At 41.3% G+C, this 17,379-nt stretch overlaps 1 protein-coding gene across 10 annotated transcripts in view; it reads left to right on the forward strand.

Moving 5' to 3' along the window:
* sdk2b (sidekick cell adhesion molecule 2b) overlaps nt 1-17,379 on the forward strand; it is a 286,226-nt gene that overhangs the window by 184,664 nt on the left and 84,183 nt on the right. For 9 of the 10 annotated variants that reach the window (XM_085762334.1, XM_085762331.1, XM_085762338.1 and 6 more), the window contains exon 2: nt 11,493-11,652. In XM_085762334.1, the coding sequence (XP_085618460.1) occupies nt 11,493-11,652 (160 nt within the window). Of the gene's footprint in view, nt 1-11,067; nt 11,203-11,492; nt 11,653-17,379 lie in introns of those variants that run through there. The other variant, XM_085762336.1, reaches the window with a different exon arrangement.

Genomic DNA, 17,379 nt, shown 5'->3' on the forward strand with positions numbered 1-17,379 from the left:
TACTGTGATCACGAACACTACTTAAATTGAAAGCTCATTAATGACAGATTACAGTCCCCCTGCAATAGCTGCAGTGTGCTTTGCTCCAGCGCGCATATGTGTAAAGAAACCGCATCACAAAGGGAACAAACATTGACCCCTGCAGGAGTATGAAAGACAACAGTGGCGCTTTTGTGCCAAAATTTAAAATACACGCCCTTGACTGAGAGGTTATGACCCCTCTGCTAAAGAGTAATAAAAAAAAGCAAAATATGTTTGTTTGTTTAATGGAAAAATGTCAAGAAAAGCTAAACTTGGCTTGATATGCTGGAACATTTAGTCACAGTAACTGCTGTGTTCCTTCCAACTGCTGCATTTTGGATTTCCTAATGTGTATAAATATGTACTCCATGGAGGTAATCAGAGGGGAAAGGGAAAGCAAGGGGTAAAGCAACTGTGATTACTGTGAGAGAGAACACAGCAGGAGGTCACACTAGAAAAATGTATGGCAGAAGGTAAGAAGGAGCTAATTGGCTTGCTGAGCAGTGAAACCAGCCCCATCCATTCCCTTGGCTTTATTTAGACATGCCCTTCATTAGGTGGGTACAAAGGGACAGAGCAATGATCACATTTATCCCATGGAGGTTGGTGTGAGGTAGGGGGAGCTTACTTACTAGTGTGCATGTATGTGTGTGTCCATGTATGGAGCCATAGAGGGGGGGGGCTCCTTGTTTATATGTATATGCCTTTGTCTCAGTGTGAACGTCAGACGATGAGCAGAGAGCCGCCAGCAGAGACAAGGATGAGATGGATGAGGTTGGCGACGTGTGTGCGCATGCAGCTCTGCTTGTGTGGAGACTTTGTCAAGATCTCAGCTGCACAGTGTGTGTGTGTGTGTGTGTGTGTGTGTGTGTGTGTGTGTGTGTGTTTGTGTGCGCAGGAAGTGTTTGCCCTCATTCAAACACGCGTGGATGCATGCACATTGTCACACATAATTTATACATATTGGCAAACACACACAAACAAATATATAGTCATGCACGCACATCGCACAACGTGTGCATGGTGAAACTTAGGTCAGTGTCATGAGAGGAGAGAGACGTCTGCTTGGGTGAAGAAGAGGCTGACGGAGTTAAAACGACATTTAGTGAAGGATCTAAGCTCCCTCTTTATCCAATAAACAGCTGCTATGTGGCAATCACAAAGTCTGACTGAAAAGCCCATTCTACCACATTAAAAGCCTTTTAACAAGGCCATGAAGTGGAATTGTTTCCTGCCATACTCCAGAGTGAACGAGTGTTGAATCGGTAGAGTTGCTGGATAATGGCTTCTCCTTCAAACTACCTCAGCTATCCATTGCTCCATGTATTGACATACACTTATCATCTCCGCTAAGTGGCAATTTAGACAATTATAACCCCCCAAAAAATAAAACAATAAAAAAAACCACACACAATTTAAAACATTGATTTTCCAGGTTATTTTGCCTATACTTACCTTTGGGAGGCTTGTTTGGACTTGTTAATGGTGTTGAGATATATTACTTTGGTTGTCAACAGATAACGCCTACCCTGAATCTAGTCCCGCTTGAGGTTTCTTCCTCTTTTTTTTCTTTTCTTGTCACTTGCTCGTGGTGAGAATTGCTGAAATGTCTAAGATAACCTCTATAAACTGCACAGGTTGGTGTAGATCAAAATAGCTCCCTGGATCTGACAGGCGCGTGTTGGGATTGTTTAGCCTTGGTGGAGGTATAAGCACTCCTGCATGTGTGCATTAATTCCCACATGCACTGACCTGTCATTCTTTAATAATTCAATTTAAACAGATAATTGGGAAATTTGCTTCTCTTCCACATTGAATATTGATGCTCATAAATATTGATGCTCGAGATGATGGTTCTGTGGTGTCTGACTCGACCAAGACATATGTTTTGAACATTATTTGTAATATTTCAGCTCTAACTTTGCAGCCCTAATAAACACTTGCCATCAACTCACAACAGTAGTTGTTTACTAGATATACATTACCTGTCTTAATACCTTCCTGTCAGGATTACTGACAGCAATTCCATCCTTCAAACTCATGTGTAAAGCGTGTGAGCCATTTCAAGCAGACAGCTGAAGTCGTCTCGGCAGCATCAATCAATCATAGCCCATTGTAGCGAGGCAGTGTCCACTTTCCTCACTCTTGTTCTTGTTGCATCCACCTGTGGATTCTGCTTCAGTCCCTTCTTCCTGCTGTTATCTGTGTCTGGCATCTCTCCAAATATCAGTGATATTTGCACAGAGTGTTGTATTTGTGCAGGGTACTTATGATACTGTTCAGGGATGATTATAATAATAATAATAATGAATTCCATCTGATTTGACTGAGGCAAAGATGAGGCTGAAATGTGTTATTTTGTGTGGCAGGCAGGACACTGTTGGTTCACACGCTGAACTGCAGACTTGGCTTGGATAAGCAGCAGAATGCACACAGTTCAACTGACTGCTGGGAAAACACCTCATATACAACACCTATGTGTGTGTGTATTGATCTTTGTGTGCATGTGTGTTTGCGTGCATGTCCGTTTTTACTTCCCCTCGCCCGTTGCTGCCTGCAGAGGAAGCCAGCAATATGAAGAAGTGGATTCTTCTTTTCTCTTCCTGTCTATGATTCCCCTGCTGTAACCTGCCCATACATTATTGAGCACTGAAGAACATTGTTTCGCGGCGTTAATTTTTCAGCAGGCCAGGGGTGGACTGCAGACACACCCCATCCCTAAGCCGTGGGTTAGTCAGGTCGTTGATGCATACCGTCATGTGTAGTTGTGTACGTGTGTCGGCTTTGTGTTTGGTCATTTGTTTCCCCCGACTGCACTTCTTTCCATTTCACAGTGCTAGCACTACGCTCTAAAATATATATATATAATAAATTCCATAACACCATACTTTCCTCACATGCTTTTACCATCTTAAAGATCCCATATTTCACATTTTATCAGTGTTTTATTAGCAATTTTCATATCAAAGAATGAGACATCAATGTAGTTCTCTTTAGTAACAACAGGTCATGACTGTTTTCAGAGAGATTGAATTATATAATATTGCACATTTCACACTCTATGAGGTGGGTGGGGCTTGTGACACGGCTGTCTCAGTGTCTGCTTTGTTGTTCCATCATAAAGTTAAGTAGAAGTCTTGACATATCATTTTAAAGCTCACAAGCTGCATATGTCTCTCAGTGGACTGAACGCTTTGATACTTTCACAGTGTTAATATAAAACCTAGACCTGCTTTATAATAAAAAGAAAGACATGGAGAGCTCACTTTATACAATATGGGACCTTTAAAATTACCCAATTGCCCTTTACCTGATGTAAAAAATTGTCCTCTGACATACATTTGTATAAAATCTAACAGTACATTGAATTTTTTAAAAGGAAGATATGGGTTTAAATCCTTCCTGCTTTGGTGTTAAGGGGCCTGTGAGCTGGAGCATGGCGGAGGTTATCTGCAGGGGCGTTTCATGCAGGATTTTTAGCCATATGATCCTGACACATGAGCAGCTTCTCTGCTTTATTGTGTTCCATAATACAGGAATTGATTTGCCTCCATAAACATAATAGCATAATATGCTCAGTGTGCTGTGCTCCACACTCCACCACTAAGGAGATTTTTCTTTCTGGATCTTGAGGGAAATTAAACCAGCTTGCTCCTGAGCAAGCAAGCAAACACACACAATTTGCATCTGCAGGAAACAGCACAGTTAACTAACATACCAGGAGATGCATGTATAGACATATATTAGATCATATATATTTTTAAAATTTTTTCAAGTACATAATATTTCACATACCTGCGTACTAAAACCTTTTTTCTGTGTCGCTCTGTTTCAATGCATTAGCTGCTTAGCCTAGCTTTGCAAGTCATTATTGGAGGATTGCTGTGGGCTAAGTGATAAAAGTGAGCATGCAAGCTGAGAGCTTAGCCTTTCGTGGCTAAAGGTTAGCTCATAGATTTACGACTGTCGTCCCTCTTTACCCGGGCTGTTTAAAGAGGCAGGCACTTTTAATGTTTGAGCTGCTCTGATTGATTGCACCCAGACACTGCTGTCTTATCCCGACAGTGGAGCAGATGAGAGCGGCGGAGAGGACAGAAATATGAGTAATGTGACTTTTCAAACTTCTGAAGATTCGACTTGATGCCGAACAAGTTTAGCTTCTTGCGTTTCATATTGACTTATACTGTATTATTGACATATCAGTTGATATTCCAGACCAGTGGCTCCCAAACTTTCCGGCCTATCATCACTTTCAAACAAAGTCAACTCTCAACACCTCATCGGAGCCAAAGAGTAAATCCTGCTTCTTAGATTCTTCCATGCGGTTGTGATGTTTCTCATGATTTAAAAAGAGGAAGCAAAGGTCACAGAAATATATGGGAAACCAAATCATGTTTTTTATCAGCATGACCCCTCTGGGGTCTCAGACCTTGGGTTTGAAACTAACATGCTCAAAATGAATAGAATAAATGAGGAATACCTCAAAACAACATTTATAGCATCGAATAAATAAATAAAAATGTCACATGAATAAATGAAAATCGCTAACGAACTGGTGATCTTGGCTCGGTCTCCTGGACGTTGCCCGGGTCTTTGGACCTGCAGTGCTGGAAGGCTGCCAGCTGAAGCTGAAGTCATGAGAGAGGAGCAAAACCGGCGAGAGTGGAGATTAAAGGCCGACAGCATGGTCTCATGGGAAATGCAGTGCTACGGGCGAGGAGGAGGAAACGTCACTGAGGCATGAATGGAACAAAAAGAAAAGGGCCAACAGTAATACACTGGAGACGTGCCAAAAGCTGCGTGCTAGGGAAAACTGTGTGTCTGTGCACATGTATGTGTATGAAAATGTGCATGTGTGTGTGAACGTAACGGAGGTGAGTGGTTCTGTATAATCCATCTGCCATATATTGTGTGTGTGTGTGTGTGTCTGTGTATGGACAGAGGCAAGTGAAAATCAGCAGCTGGCCTTGGTTTGAGTGTCTCTTAGGGATGAGGATAATATCAGTCAGCACACACACACACACACACACACACAATGCACAGTTCCGTGCTGACATACATATACTGGCACATTTTGGAGCTACTCTACATACACACACACACACACACACACACTGGAACACATACACACAGACACAGCAAGAGGGCCAGACCAGTGTGCTAAATAAAGACAGACAGTAGAACAGATTTTCACACCCAGCGGGGCCATTAGCAGCTCGGTTAGACCACCAGCAAACTTCCATCCTCATCAGCATCACAAACACACACATCCAGACACCTGCCATCAGAGACTGACACATTCACACACACACATAAATGATATAAAAAATAAACAAATGGACTGCACACACATACATTTAAACACTCACTCACACCCACGCACAGACGGATAGTCATTACACATTAGTAATTAATGTGTAGTTGGCTGTCTGTCAACTCCATTGAACACTTTTTGTTATGCAAGTGTAAAAAAAAAAAGTAGTATAAGCGTGCACCTGCGTATGTGTGCATGTGTGTCTGTGCATGTGCATGGGGCCCCCAGGCTGCAGCTGAAATATGTATATCATGTCCGGGAGCGTTGGGCCCCTGAGGATTGAGGTAGGAGGGAGGTTGCTACTCATGGCTGCCACCGCAGCACCGAAGCCTCCTGGAGACTGAAAAGCAGCCCCGTGTGCATCAAGTGCCTGACTTCTCTGTGGGAAAAAAAGAAAAAAAAAGAAAAACTCAGTGGGATGCTCAACACTAGACTCTGCTAAAGCTCAGGAAAAGGTGTCATCTCTAAAGCAGGCAAGAGCTCAAGAGATATTGTGAAAGGACTCGGTTGTGATTACTGACAAAGATGTTGTCATGAATATTATGGAGGGACGTTTCAGTGACAATGGCCAAGAGGCCCAAGTGATTGAGCGGTGGGGGAAAGTGAATTCAGCTCATAGCCCACATCACCTTCAGCCCTGCAGGTTTTTTTTGTTCAGGTTTTAAAAAAAAAAAGACAGAAAGTTCAGGGACGATACTGAGTGCTGCATTAAACCCCCTTCTGTGAGATCATGGATACATTGTCACGTATAAATTCAGTTGTCTGAACAAGCAACAATGACAGGAATACAGATGAGGTTTGATTTCATGGTTCAAGTGCTTCAGAAACACTTGAACCAGCTATATATACATATATTTATATATATATTTCTTCGTGTTTTAGTTTAGTTATTTTCTTTAAAATATGTTCCTATCTTCTTGCATGGTTTTTAATTATTTCCAATATATTTCCATCAGTGCTGTGTGACATTAACAGAGACTGATTGTGTTGAGGGGAGTTTAAAGCGTCACTTTGACCTATTCGAGTTTAGTATTTGGAGGCAAACAGGAGAAATGTCCCGCACTACAGCTCTTGTTATTTTAGAAATGAATTCTCCCAAGTTCTTCTCAATTATGAATTCTCACCTCAGGGCAGGCATTTGTACCTGCACTGTTCTCATTAATGAGAAAGCTGATTTAATTGACTGTGCTGCAGACGAGGATGTGAGCATCCGTCTGACACACTAACCTGCCCGTACACATGAAACACACACACACACACACACACACACATGCCCCAGCTTTGAGTCAACCTGAGCTGTGTCTCCAGGGAGCATCCTCTGGCGTGAGCTATGCTGTATGCAAATGAGGGGCTGCTATCACACAATAATTGCATTGTATTGCACAGGAAGCTGGCAACCGCACAGGGAAGCTCATGTTGAGTTTGGGTCTGGTCGGTGTGTTTGCAGGACTGTTTGTATCCAACAGGAAAGTCTGATCATTGTGAGCGTGACTCTGCATTTCATGTCATGGTTGTGACATAAGACACACTGTCTCATACATTAAACACATAAGGAGGGAGGCAGGGCCGTAGTATAGGGGAGAAAGGTGATGATAATTCCAGGGGCCCAGCGCCCAGTAGGGCCCATAAAAAAAAACAGTAGTCTAATCTTTATGACTGAATTATTCTGCTTAGACCCTGACTAATACTCATAGTAATGCTGCATTAGCATCAAAACAAAGTAGGCTAAATGAAAAATGATAATACATACTGTACGTAGTCTAAGAAAAAAAGTGGAAAAGTCAGGGGCCCACTTTAGTATTCTTTTAGGGGGCCCAGAATTCCTAGCAACGGCCCTGAAGGGTGGCAAGCGTACTTCAAGCATTTCAAAATAGACCAGGAAATAATATATACAGTGTCCGAACAGTTATTTTAGTGGAAGACCATGAAAGTTACAGTTTGGAGTTATTAATTTATGAAAATAATTTGAATGTTGAATTTCAAAGAGCAAAAAAATCCCATTCATTTTCCACCTGGTGCATGGTGGGAAATGACTTGGAAAGAAACTGTTCTAGTAAAAAGATCTGCAGTGTTTACAAAACCTCTTTGTGTGACTTCAAAAGTTAATCACTTTGTCATCAGCATAAGCTTCATTCATCAGTGGCTTGTGCCGGTCCACTCTCTGGTGGTTGCTACGTCTCCTGGTGGTGATTAAATCCGGAGTTCATTCAGCGTCAGCGTGCAGCCGTCATCTCCCTCTGATACCCTCGAGCACTTCTTGAGAAAAGTGCTAACTACATGTCACACATTTATTCTCCTTCTGGCTGAGTGACAGACTTAATTCCCCGAGATGAAATTATTTCATTCTCTGAAAACATCATTTGTTTCTACTCAGCATTGTCTTGCTTTGCTAAAGTGAAACGACAGCGCACTGGTTGAATTTTAAATTTGAACAGAATTGTGATCAATTCTGGAGAAACAGAATGCAGATTAAAGCCTATTTATATCAAACGATTGCATATGAATATTAGGACGGTTAGGAAGTTCTCCAATCCAGTGCCATTAAAACCAATCAATTATATTTTATTTTTATCATCAATGTGTTTATTCCATCACCGGAAGAGGTCTTTTCATATGCCAACTAACACGGAGGAGTGAAAATTTAATAAATATCTGGGCATTTAGTGGCTAAGTGCTCCACTTTGTCCTGCATGTAGTTTCCAACTGTGTCTGATTGTAATTTAGAGGTGGGCAGGTCAAGTGCGGTGCTGTTTTTATAAGTGGTAGCATTTTAGCCGGCACTACTTTGTGACTTTTATAGAATTTCTGATTAATAGACGAAATGGATGAAAAATATCGTCGTCAACATCAGTGAAAATTGTCAGCGGTTGCAGCCCTATGAGCCGTTACATCAGTGCACGTCCCGGGAGAGAGTTTTCCTCCCTCTGCGTGTGCTGATTCCTCACTTAGATAACACTGATTAGCTCTCATGGACTTCCTAATGAGAGCGACTACTGGAGATACTCATCAGTTGATCAATGTTTTCTTTGAGCTCACGCCTTCCTGCGGGCGAATGAGTATCTGCGTGTGGGTGATACCATATGCAATACTTGCGTTTTGTTTGCATGCCCCACCCTCTCTCTCCCTCTCTCCTCAATGCATTTCTGCTTGTCTCTTCCCTATCCTTTCCTGTCCTCCCCCCCTTCTCACTCTCTTTTATCTCCCCATCGTAGATAAAAGCAAAGCGCACATCGCCAGGGAACAATTAGTCACAGCCATCTCAAATCACCATTGCACATCTCAATCTCCCTCATTTCTGCAGCCTATCTTCCTCTGTGCCCAGCATAGCATTAACCCACACTGCTTTGGGAGATGTCCAGGCACTCTAACTCTAAAGGCACCTCAGAGTCTATTTTACATTTTATCTCTGTTTTGCATCTCTTAAGCCCTCTGCCTGCCACGCTGCTTCCTCATGTATCATTTTCACGCGTTTTCCTCTCATTTCACTTGACCTAACTTTTCCCTTTTCCTCTGGTTCATTGTGTATTCGTTGTTAGTGCCGACAGACTTCACAGAATGACTTTCTGATTAACCGTGTCTGTGTTTTGTTTTTTTTTTGCTTTTTATGCCTCTGCTGCGTGGAGGCTTTCTTCGTGTTTGACTAGCTTAAAGGACCAGATTTTAATAGAACACAGCACAGCCGGGATGACGAAGGGGCACGATTTTGAACTCGGAAACGCTGGGTTGTAATTTGAGTTGAATCTAGATCAATACTGCGTGGTGCTTTACTGAGTCTCCTCTGTCTTCTCGTATTTGTTCTAAATATTTATTTATGCTGACCGGCCTATAGGCTGGCACTGTTCTCAGGTTAACAAAGTAGGAAATCAGGCAGGTTTATAAATATGCATCAAAGAGGTAGGTACTGGCATTCATGAATATTCATTCATGATTTATTGAGATATTTCACTCACTTTTGAACTGCAAATAACTTATGTTGATACAGTATATAATTTCTCTTTTTCATATTGTGTCTATTATGATTCATCATCCTGGATTTATCCTTTTTAAAGGCGATGATTCTAACCCTAACCCTCTTCATCATAACCAATCAGCCAATCAGCTCTCTGGAATAAAATGATCAATCATCTGTCTCTGGAGATTGTGCCTGGTGCCTGATTGATCATCCACTGTAGTTCAAACTACAGTCTAATCCACTGATTCACTCGGCCTACTTGTGGGCTGCAAGGGTATTGCAAAAAAATCAGTTGTATATCACAAAGGAGTTTTCAATCGAAAGCTCCTTTGAGATACTATGACCTGGACAAATGAGAATATGCACAGGCCAGAACAATCTTGGTGGAAATATGTAATGGTATAGAAAGATATGACTTTTAAATCTGATTCTAGTCTGGTTGTGCTCAAACATAATGGCTTCCTATTGTACATGTTTCCAGTTCTTTCAGTTCAGTCTTGAATGCCCAATCATTACCTGTAGTGATGATGATCAAAATTGGCCTCCATATTCTTATGCGCTCAGTCGTGGGTGGTCAACATTTTTGAGGTTCAAGTAGATCTTGAGTTGGAAAAATGTTTGGGACTGCTGTTTTAATGCAACACTCCTGTTGTAAATCCTGCCTTCATGAATGTGTGAAACGTGTCAAAGACTGCGGTAAATAGGCAATGCTGTGGTTTGTGAGGCTTTTATGTGGAGAAGATTTCTCCCCCCCCGTATATCAGTGTGGAGTGTGGGCTGAATAGGTATTAAAGCATCATCATGAACAAGAATCGCCTCATTGATCACCAATATTTTCAAATGAGAGCATAAAATGGGAAATTAAGGATGTTTTACTGTGTTGTGTAACATTATGAGACAGTTTATTTCAAAATATACCACTAGAGTTAGCACTGAGATATCTTGGCATCAAAATACGCATACTGTACTTCCACCAGCCTCAGTGGGAGTACATTTGAATGTGAGTGAACGTGAACAGCTTGTAAATCATATTTGGTCTCTTTACTTTCATCCCCTATTTTCCTCATCATTCCTTCACTCTTATCTGTCTACCTCCAGTGGATTTGTCGCGCTGAAATAGAAGAACTAAATATCAGCACTATAGATCATTTTGACAGTTTAATTTCAATGCCTGATTATCAGTCAATTTGATAATTATATTGTCCAACCATCCAATTAATGTGTTCTATATTTACAATGATCATCAAATAAGCTCTCCATTTTTGCATCATTTATCAAGGGTGAGATATTAGAACCACGAGGGACCTTGACAGTTTGTGTGCGAGGCTCCTTGATTGAGAAAATCGATGCGTGTCTGTGCACGTTCAGGTTGCGCACCACTACCCTGTGTGAAGAAGTTGTCGCTGGTCTTCCTCAACCCATTCCTTCACACTCGACGGAGCGTACTCAAGAAACACAGAAAGAGCAAAAAAGACAGAGCGAAACAGAGTGGAGGCGAACGAATGATGAAAGGATTTCATGCCTCCTCCTCGCCTTTACTGCTCCCCTGTCTGCTCGGTCTAGCTGGGAGGAAAGCGGTGCGCTGTGCCAATGAGTTACTGACACACAAATACACGGGAGCGAGAGATGCAAGACCAATCCTTCATGACTTGATGCCTAGCTGCTTCCTCTTCCCTGTTAGCCAGACATCCCTGACACTCCCAGAGCAAGTCAAGATCATCTCACACAAGGCAGCAGTGCCTTGCGTGAGATTAGGTAGCTCCAAATGGGACACGTTCAGATAGGGTTTTCCATCTGGAGTGTGGCAGCTTGGTGTTTATATGCCAGTGTGGTAATCAAATACACCAGAGTTTGCTTCTGTCTTAGATAAGATCCGAGCATCTGACCATGTGCAATCTGCTACTGTCTGATAGATGTAAGCATTAACTGCTGTTGCCTTCCCGTTCGAGTCTTCCCACTTGAATGTTTTTTCAGTGGTTTGACAAGTAAATTTACGTCTTTCCATCTTATCCCTAAAGCTCTCACTTTTTTAGTTTTCATGTGAACATTTGTGCCTCCGGGTTCATGGGCGTGTGTGGGATTAGAGGTTGCTTAGATGCTTATAAGGTATTTTCTGTTTCTGAGCTCAATGGAAAGACGTCTCGTTATAAATAAATAAAAAATAGAGAACTTCAGTTTCAAAGTCTGTTGTTTTATCCTTTACAGATGACGTGCCTCCCTATTTCAAGACGGAGCCGGTGCGTAGTCAGCTCCATCTGGAACGCAACAGGCTGGTGCTAACCTGCATGGCTGAAGGGAGCTGGCCACTGGAGTTCAAATGGATCCACAACAGCACTGAATTAACTCGCTTCTCATTAGAGTACAGGTGAGTCCAAACTGAGTAACTGTCCTGAGTGAATGAGTGTGAGTGGACTAAAAGAAGAAAGCTCAAAACTATCCTTTGATGAAAGCTAGCTGGTCTGCTAACCACATGTAGCCTTAGCTGAAGCCCTACAATATTGCTAACTATTTCCCATAGTTTATAATGTCATTTTATATTATTGGTTTGTACTACAGAACTTATGAAACCAATAAATGAATTTCTTATGAAGAATTATTTTATCAAATGCAAAATTTCTGAGAAATATTAGCTAGCTAAACTAAGCTAGCTAAAACCTAGCCAAGGCATCAGTCCACCACAACAGTGCCCAGTCCTATGCAAGATGGCCAGTCCACCCCTACAGCATTGTTAAAACAAACATTTAATAAAATCTCAAAACATATGTTTATCTATATAAAACTATTAAAACAAGAGCTACTTTTACCAAAAGCTAAGAAATGTATTCATCTCCAATTAATAAAAATAATTTAGTTTGGTGAAACAAAATTTAGCTAAATCATCAATCAAGAAGAAATAGATATAGTTTATTAGCACCTTTGCATTCCACATATCTGTCCATATATTTTTATACTATGTGTGTATCTTAGGCAACAATGTTATTTTATATCTTTTTGACATTATATGCATATTAAATTAAGGTATAATTAAAGCTAAAAAAAAGTTCAAACACCCCTTTCACTTTGACTATTTCTGAAGTCATTGGTGTCTGCAGGGCAGTACAGCCAGTATTCTCTCTGTGCACGTTTCCCAACACAGCCAGTCATAGTTTCATTATGGAGCAGCCTACTAAATAAAGAAACAGCCTTTGCTGTTTTGCTTTCTCTCTCTTCTTCGCTCCTGCCTTTCTCCTTTCCCCTCGTGGCTCTGTGACCTCCATCACTCTCTCTCTGGAGAGGGAGCGAACAAGCGAAAGGCGTGAATGAGGGTTAGGGCAGGAGATAAACCGTCTTTAATAGTAACTGGAAGATCCTAATCATGTGGCAAACATTGCTCTTATCTCAGAGAGCAGTGTGTTTGCAGCAGTTTCTGTGTGTCAGTGTGCCTGTGTGTGTGTGTGTGTGTGCAGACGGCGGTGTAAATGAAGCTCTAGAGGATTGAAAGAAAGTTCGTTGACACATGCTTTGCTGATCTTAGCTGAACTGTTGTGTTCATAATGTGAGAAAGAGAGAAAGTGTGTGCGTGAAAACAACAGAGGGTGAACGTACAAGCAATATCAACCTTGTTGATGGAGCTGGGCCTTTCTCCTGACAGTCTCTGGAGACAGATAAGACCAGAGTGGGAACAGGGCGGTAGCAAGGGCACAAGTGACACACAGATGCTAGAACAATTGATCAGAATGGACTGTACTTGAGAACAACACTGTCTGTTGGAGCCTCGGGGCCTCTTTGACTGTGTTATTGGGTGGGTGGGTGATTGAGTGATGGAATGGGTGATTTAACAAGTAGCCGGGCACAAAGCTGCACTGAAGGTAATTTTGTCATTTTAGTAAAAAACAGTAAGTGGAGTCAGGTGCTCAAATAAAGAGATAGAGAGCCACGATGTAGCCTATTACCTGTTCTACAACAAACAGAGACATGCAGAGATGACTTGTTTTATTGTGTATGGCAGCTGTATACTGTGATTTTGCAGTTAAGTGAAGTATACCTGAAAAACACATTGATCTTTGGCAATTTAGCCTATAGATTTACCCCATATGTTCAGTCTAGTTGTATTGTTATGGTTATTGTGTCGGACGGCAGGTTGGCTCAGCTCAGTTGGCACATGGTGGGGCGTACTCTGTTTTTATAAACAGTGTTGCACCTCCATGTTTGTACAGGATAAACAATTTTTTGGGAGGTTTTGACATTACCTAAAGGACACTGTGCATTTTCCGACATTCTTCAAAAACGATCCCTCGTTTTCGAAGAATGTAGGAAAATCCACAATGATATTAAAATGGGTAATAATGAAATATTAACCCCCATTTCCCACATACCGCATCTGCGGCATAGAGGTAAAAGGCGAAAGGTAAAAAGACATCATGGATGAAGAAGAAACATTTATCGTAGTGGGGATGGAAATCTGCAACATTTTATGATACAACACATCCGTTCTATAAGGCCACCAGCAGAGAGGAAAGTTGTAAGTAGTCGTTATGGATATTGTCTTAAAGTTAAGAAGTGACTGTGCCTAGTGTGTGTGTGTGTGTGTATGTGTGTGTGCAGGGTCCTCCTCATTCCTCAAGTCAGCCTTTCTCTGTGCCAGGAGAGAATTTGAGCAGAGCAGACCCCCCATATTAATGAGGTTATAGTAGAGGTCCCTAGTGCTGAGTGCTGTTTTAAATATTGACACCGTGCGACTTGACCTTGTGTCCTCTGGCAGCCGATCAATACTGCAAGGTATGTAGGCATGCGCGGGCATTACTATTCAACATGTAGCTCTGTGGGTGGGAGGGTGTATGCGAGAGAAGGTGCAGAGAGTGCGGGAAGGGGTAAGAGACAGGCACAGCTTTAGTGATCTGCTGTGGGAAGTGTCACTCTTCAGTGGGAACAGCCTCGGCGTCGACTGCTGTCAGATAACTGCAGCATCACATATACGTACCATCTGACTGTCAAAACAGCCTCACACGCACATACTGTATCCACACACCAACCGCCTGGTGTCCTGCTTTCTTTGTCCCCCAAATAATCATTTAAAAGATTTATCTCCAAATTAAAATTCAACTTAATTAAGAATGAAGATTATATCCAATACAATTAAGGCCGTTTGAACCCATCAGTCATCGAATTATCCCACACACAATGCCTTAGTGGATCAATTTGGTCTATTAATAGCTGGCAATGGCGCCACCGCTTCCTATCACATGACCAAAACCTCAGGGGTGATTACCTGGCACACCACCAGTCTTTATGCTGCCAGTGAACTTAGAAACTTAATTAAACGAGTTAATTATTAATCAAACCTCAAGAGCCATTTTTGTTTGTCAACTGCTTCTTGGCTGGGCCGGTGGAGTGTGGCCTACGCCTCCTGTGGGGAATGGTAAACTTTTTCCGCAATTTTCATATTATAATGAGACGGACAGATGGAAATAATAATAATAATGTAAAAGAAAGTTGAAAGGACTTAATGGAGAAAAAAGAAAGGCGATGTAATCGCTGCAGCCACTCCCAGAAGAAAATGGAATTGCATTATGGAGAAGAAGTGACAGCCCCAGAATCACAAGTTTGCTCTGATTGACTTATCATCTCCGTGTACTTACTGTCTGTTGTTGTTGTCAGTATTTTTGAGGAGTGAAAATTAGATTTTTTTTTCTCTTCTCTCAACAATGCAATCACAACAAAAGAGGTGCTTTTCTTGGTCAATTCTGCTTTTCATAATCAAGACGTTAGAACAAAACGGAACAAAACAAAAACCAGGAAATGAGATTAACATTTTGACAGCTTGCTTAATAAAGTGTCATAATGCTCTCTCGAGTAATGACTGCTCTACACAAATGTGACATTGTTTTCAGCAATAAGCCATTATGTAGGAAACCTGGAATTATAGATTCATAGATATATAAATTAAGTGAAAATCCCCACCATCTCCCTGACTCTTCACATCCTTGATCTCTCTCTCCACTTATTTGTTTGTCATGTGTGCCTCAGTTCAATCCACTTATACGTGAACTACAACTGAGCATCCGTATTTAAAAAAAAAAACAGATATAATTTCATGGTAGCTCCGAACAAATTAACACAAGTTCACTACAGTATTATTCAGTATCTGGAGGGAAGCGATGACGAGCTCAGCTTGTTAACCAGAGACGTAAATCACAACATGTTTTCTGTGTGTGTCTGTGTGTGTGAAAGTGATATCTCCCTGTGGATCCATCACACTAACAATTATTTAGATGTGATACACGATTGAGTTTCAAACCATTTAGTTTAATGAATAAACATTTGTTCCAAACTTAACTTAAAACAGGATGGGATGTTATTGTTGTTGTTGTTTTTTTTTTTCCTGGATCTTGCCACATGATCTCAGAAATAATTTTTACCAAATTGTGTTTGAAAGAAAAGCAAAATAAAACACATCTTTACTTTCAGCCAAATTGGCTGCCATAAACAGTAATTTGTCATAAACAATCCTCAAATCCCTAAACCAAGAACAAATTGGACACTGTTAAAATGTCTTCCTTTTTGCGCTTTCTCCATGAATAACTTAGCCAATACAGTTTGCTTGTTAGCAAGTCGCAGCCGGTTAGACAGCCCACGTGCATGTGTGTGGATCAGGTTAAGGTGCATGCTTGGAGAGGGAAATTGGATGGGGTGCGAACAAAGCAACCAAATAAGAAGCTGAGATTCAAATTTACACGTTCATTCCCATTTGCCGTGTTTAATCCTCACCGTGTATTGTTTTCTTCACCATCCAATGCACCTCACAAATCCAAACATTGCTCTTACGGCTGCTGCCTGTGCTCACTTCCACACTCCACTGTGTCACCAAGTTACGTTATATTCAAATAACATCATATATTATTCATTTTGTGACACCCCTCTCTAATTAATCCGTGTGCCTTGCCTCCACATCTGCTCTAATTTCTCTCACTTCGAGGCCCCACATTGAGGATGTCAAGAGCACTTAAATCATGAATAAAAGTATTAGATGAAAAATAAATAATAAAACATTCTGAGCCACTTCCCTGGATGAAATGACATTGTCATTGAAAAAAAAAAATCTACCTGGTGATAGACGACACTGTACTGTAAGTGAAAACTTTTAGAAGGCCCCCATTTTTCTACTTTTTAATGAAATCTCAGCAGATCAGGTCCAGTGACCTGGACAGAGATTTACAAAGTGGTGCTTGAGTGTAAGAAATGGTACAAAAGTGAGTCATAAATTGTCCAAGGTAAGAATAAAAAAATAAAAAAAGGGGAAAAAAAGATTCCACTCACCAAAAACTAAAATAAAATAAAAAATTATGTCCCTTTTTCAGGGATGGAGTAAATTGAGTTTTTTCATTTCCCTACAGCAAAGGAAGTAGATGAAGCCTTTAATGTTCCTCATGGTTGATGACATACAAAACGGTAACCAAACCAAATGTGTACAAAGGTGATGTTGAAAACAAACTTTATTGATGCATCATTAGCACACTACTGTACTGCAGTACTGCCTACCATATTGTAAAAAACAAGGTAACAAAGAAAGACAGTCTGGTTGGTCAGGCGTTCATCCTATCCGCAAGATAATGACCTGAAACATCAGTAGAACAGAACCAGATGGAGGCTTCACATGTTGTAGAGCAGCATAATCTCCAGATTTCAACTCTGTCCAACACATTTATGGGGATTTAGGTTGAATGAGACTAAAATGCAGAGTGAATTTCAATTCAAGATTTCATCCAGCCACTTAGAAGATCCTTTGTACCATCAGCCATCAGGCTCTTTAATTCTTCTACAAATGGTAGATGAGCTGCCAGACAAACGAATTTCCCTTTGGGAATTAATAAAGTAATTCTTATCTTATCTTATCTTATCTGAGGTGGGGCCAGCTCCTCTCCCCAGCATTGTCTTCCAGCTCTACCTGGGGGATCCTGAGGCGTATATAATCTCCAGTCCTTACCCCAAAGCGTCCCACCCAGTTGGACGTGCCTCAAATAGAAGGCACCCAGGAGGAACATCGCCACTCCTTTAGATGCAAAGGAGCAGCAGTTCCACTCCGAGGCCCCTCCAGATGTCGGATCTCCTCGCC

This window comes from Trachurus japonicus, chromosome 19, assembly GCF_045865225.1.
Source record: "Trachurus japonicus isolate A0001 chromosome 19, Traja_1.0".
NCBI classification, from domain to species: Eukaryota; Metazoa; Chordata; class Actinopteri; order Carangiformes; family Carangidae; genus Trachurus; species Trachurus japonicus.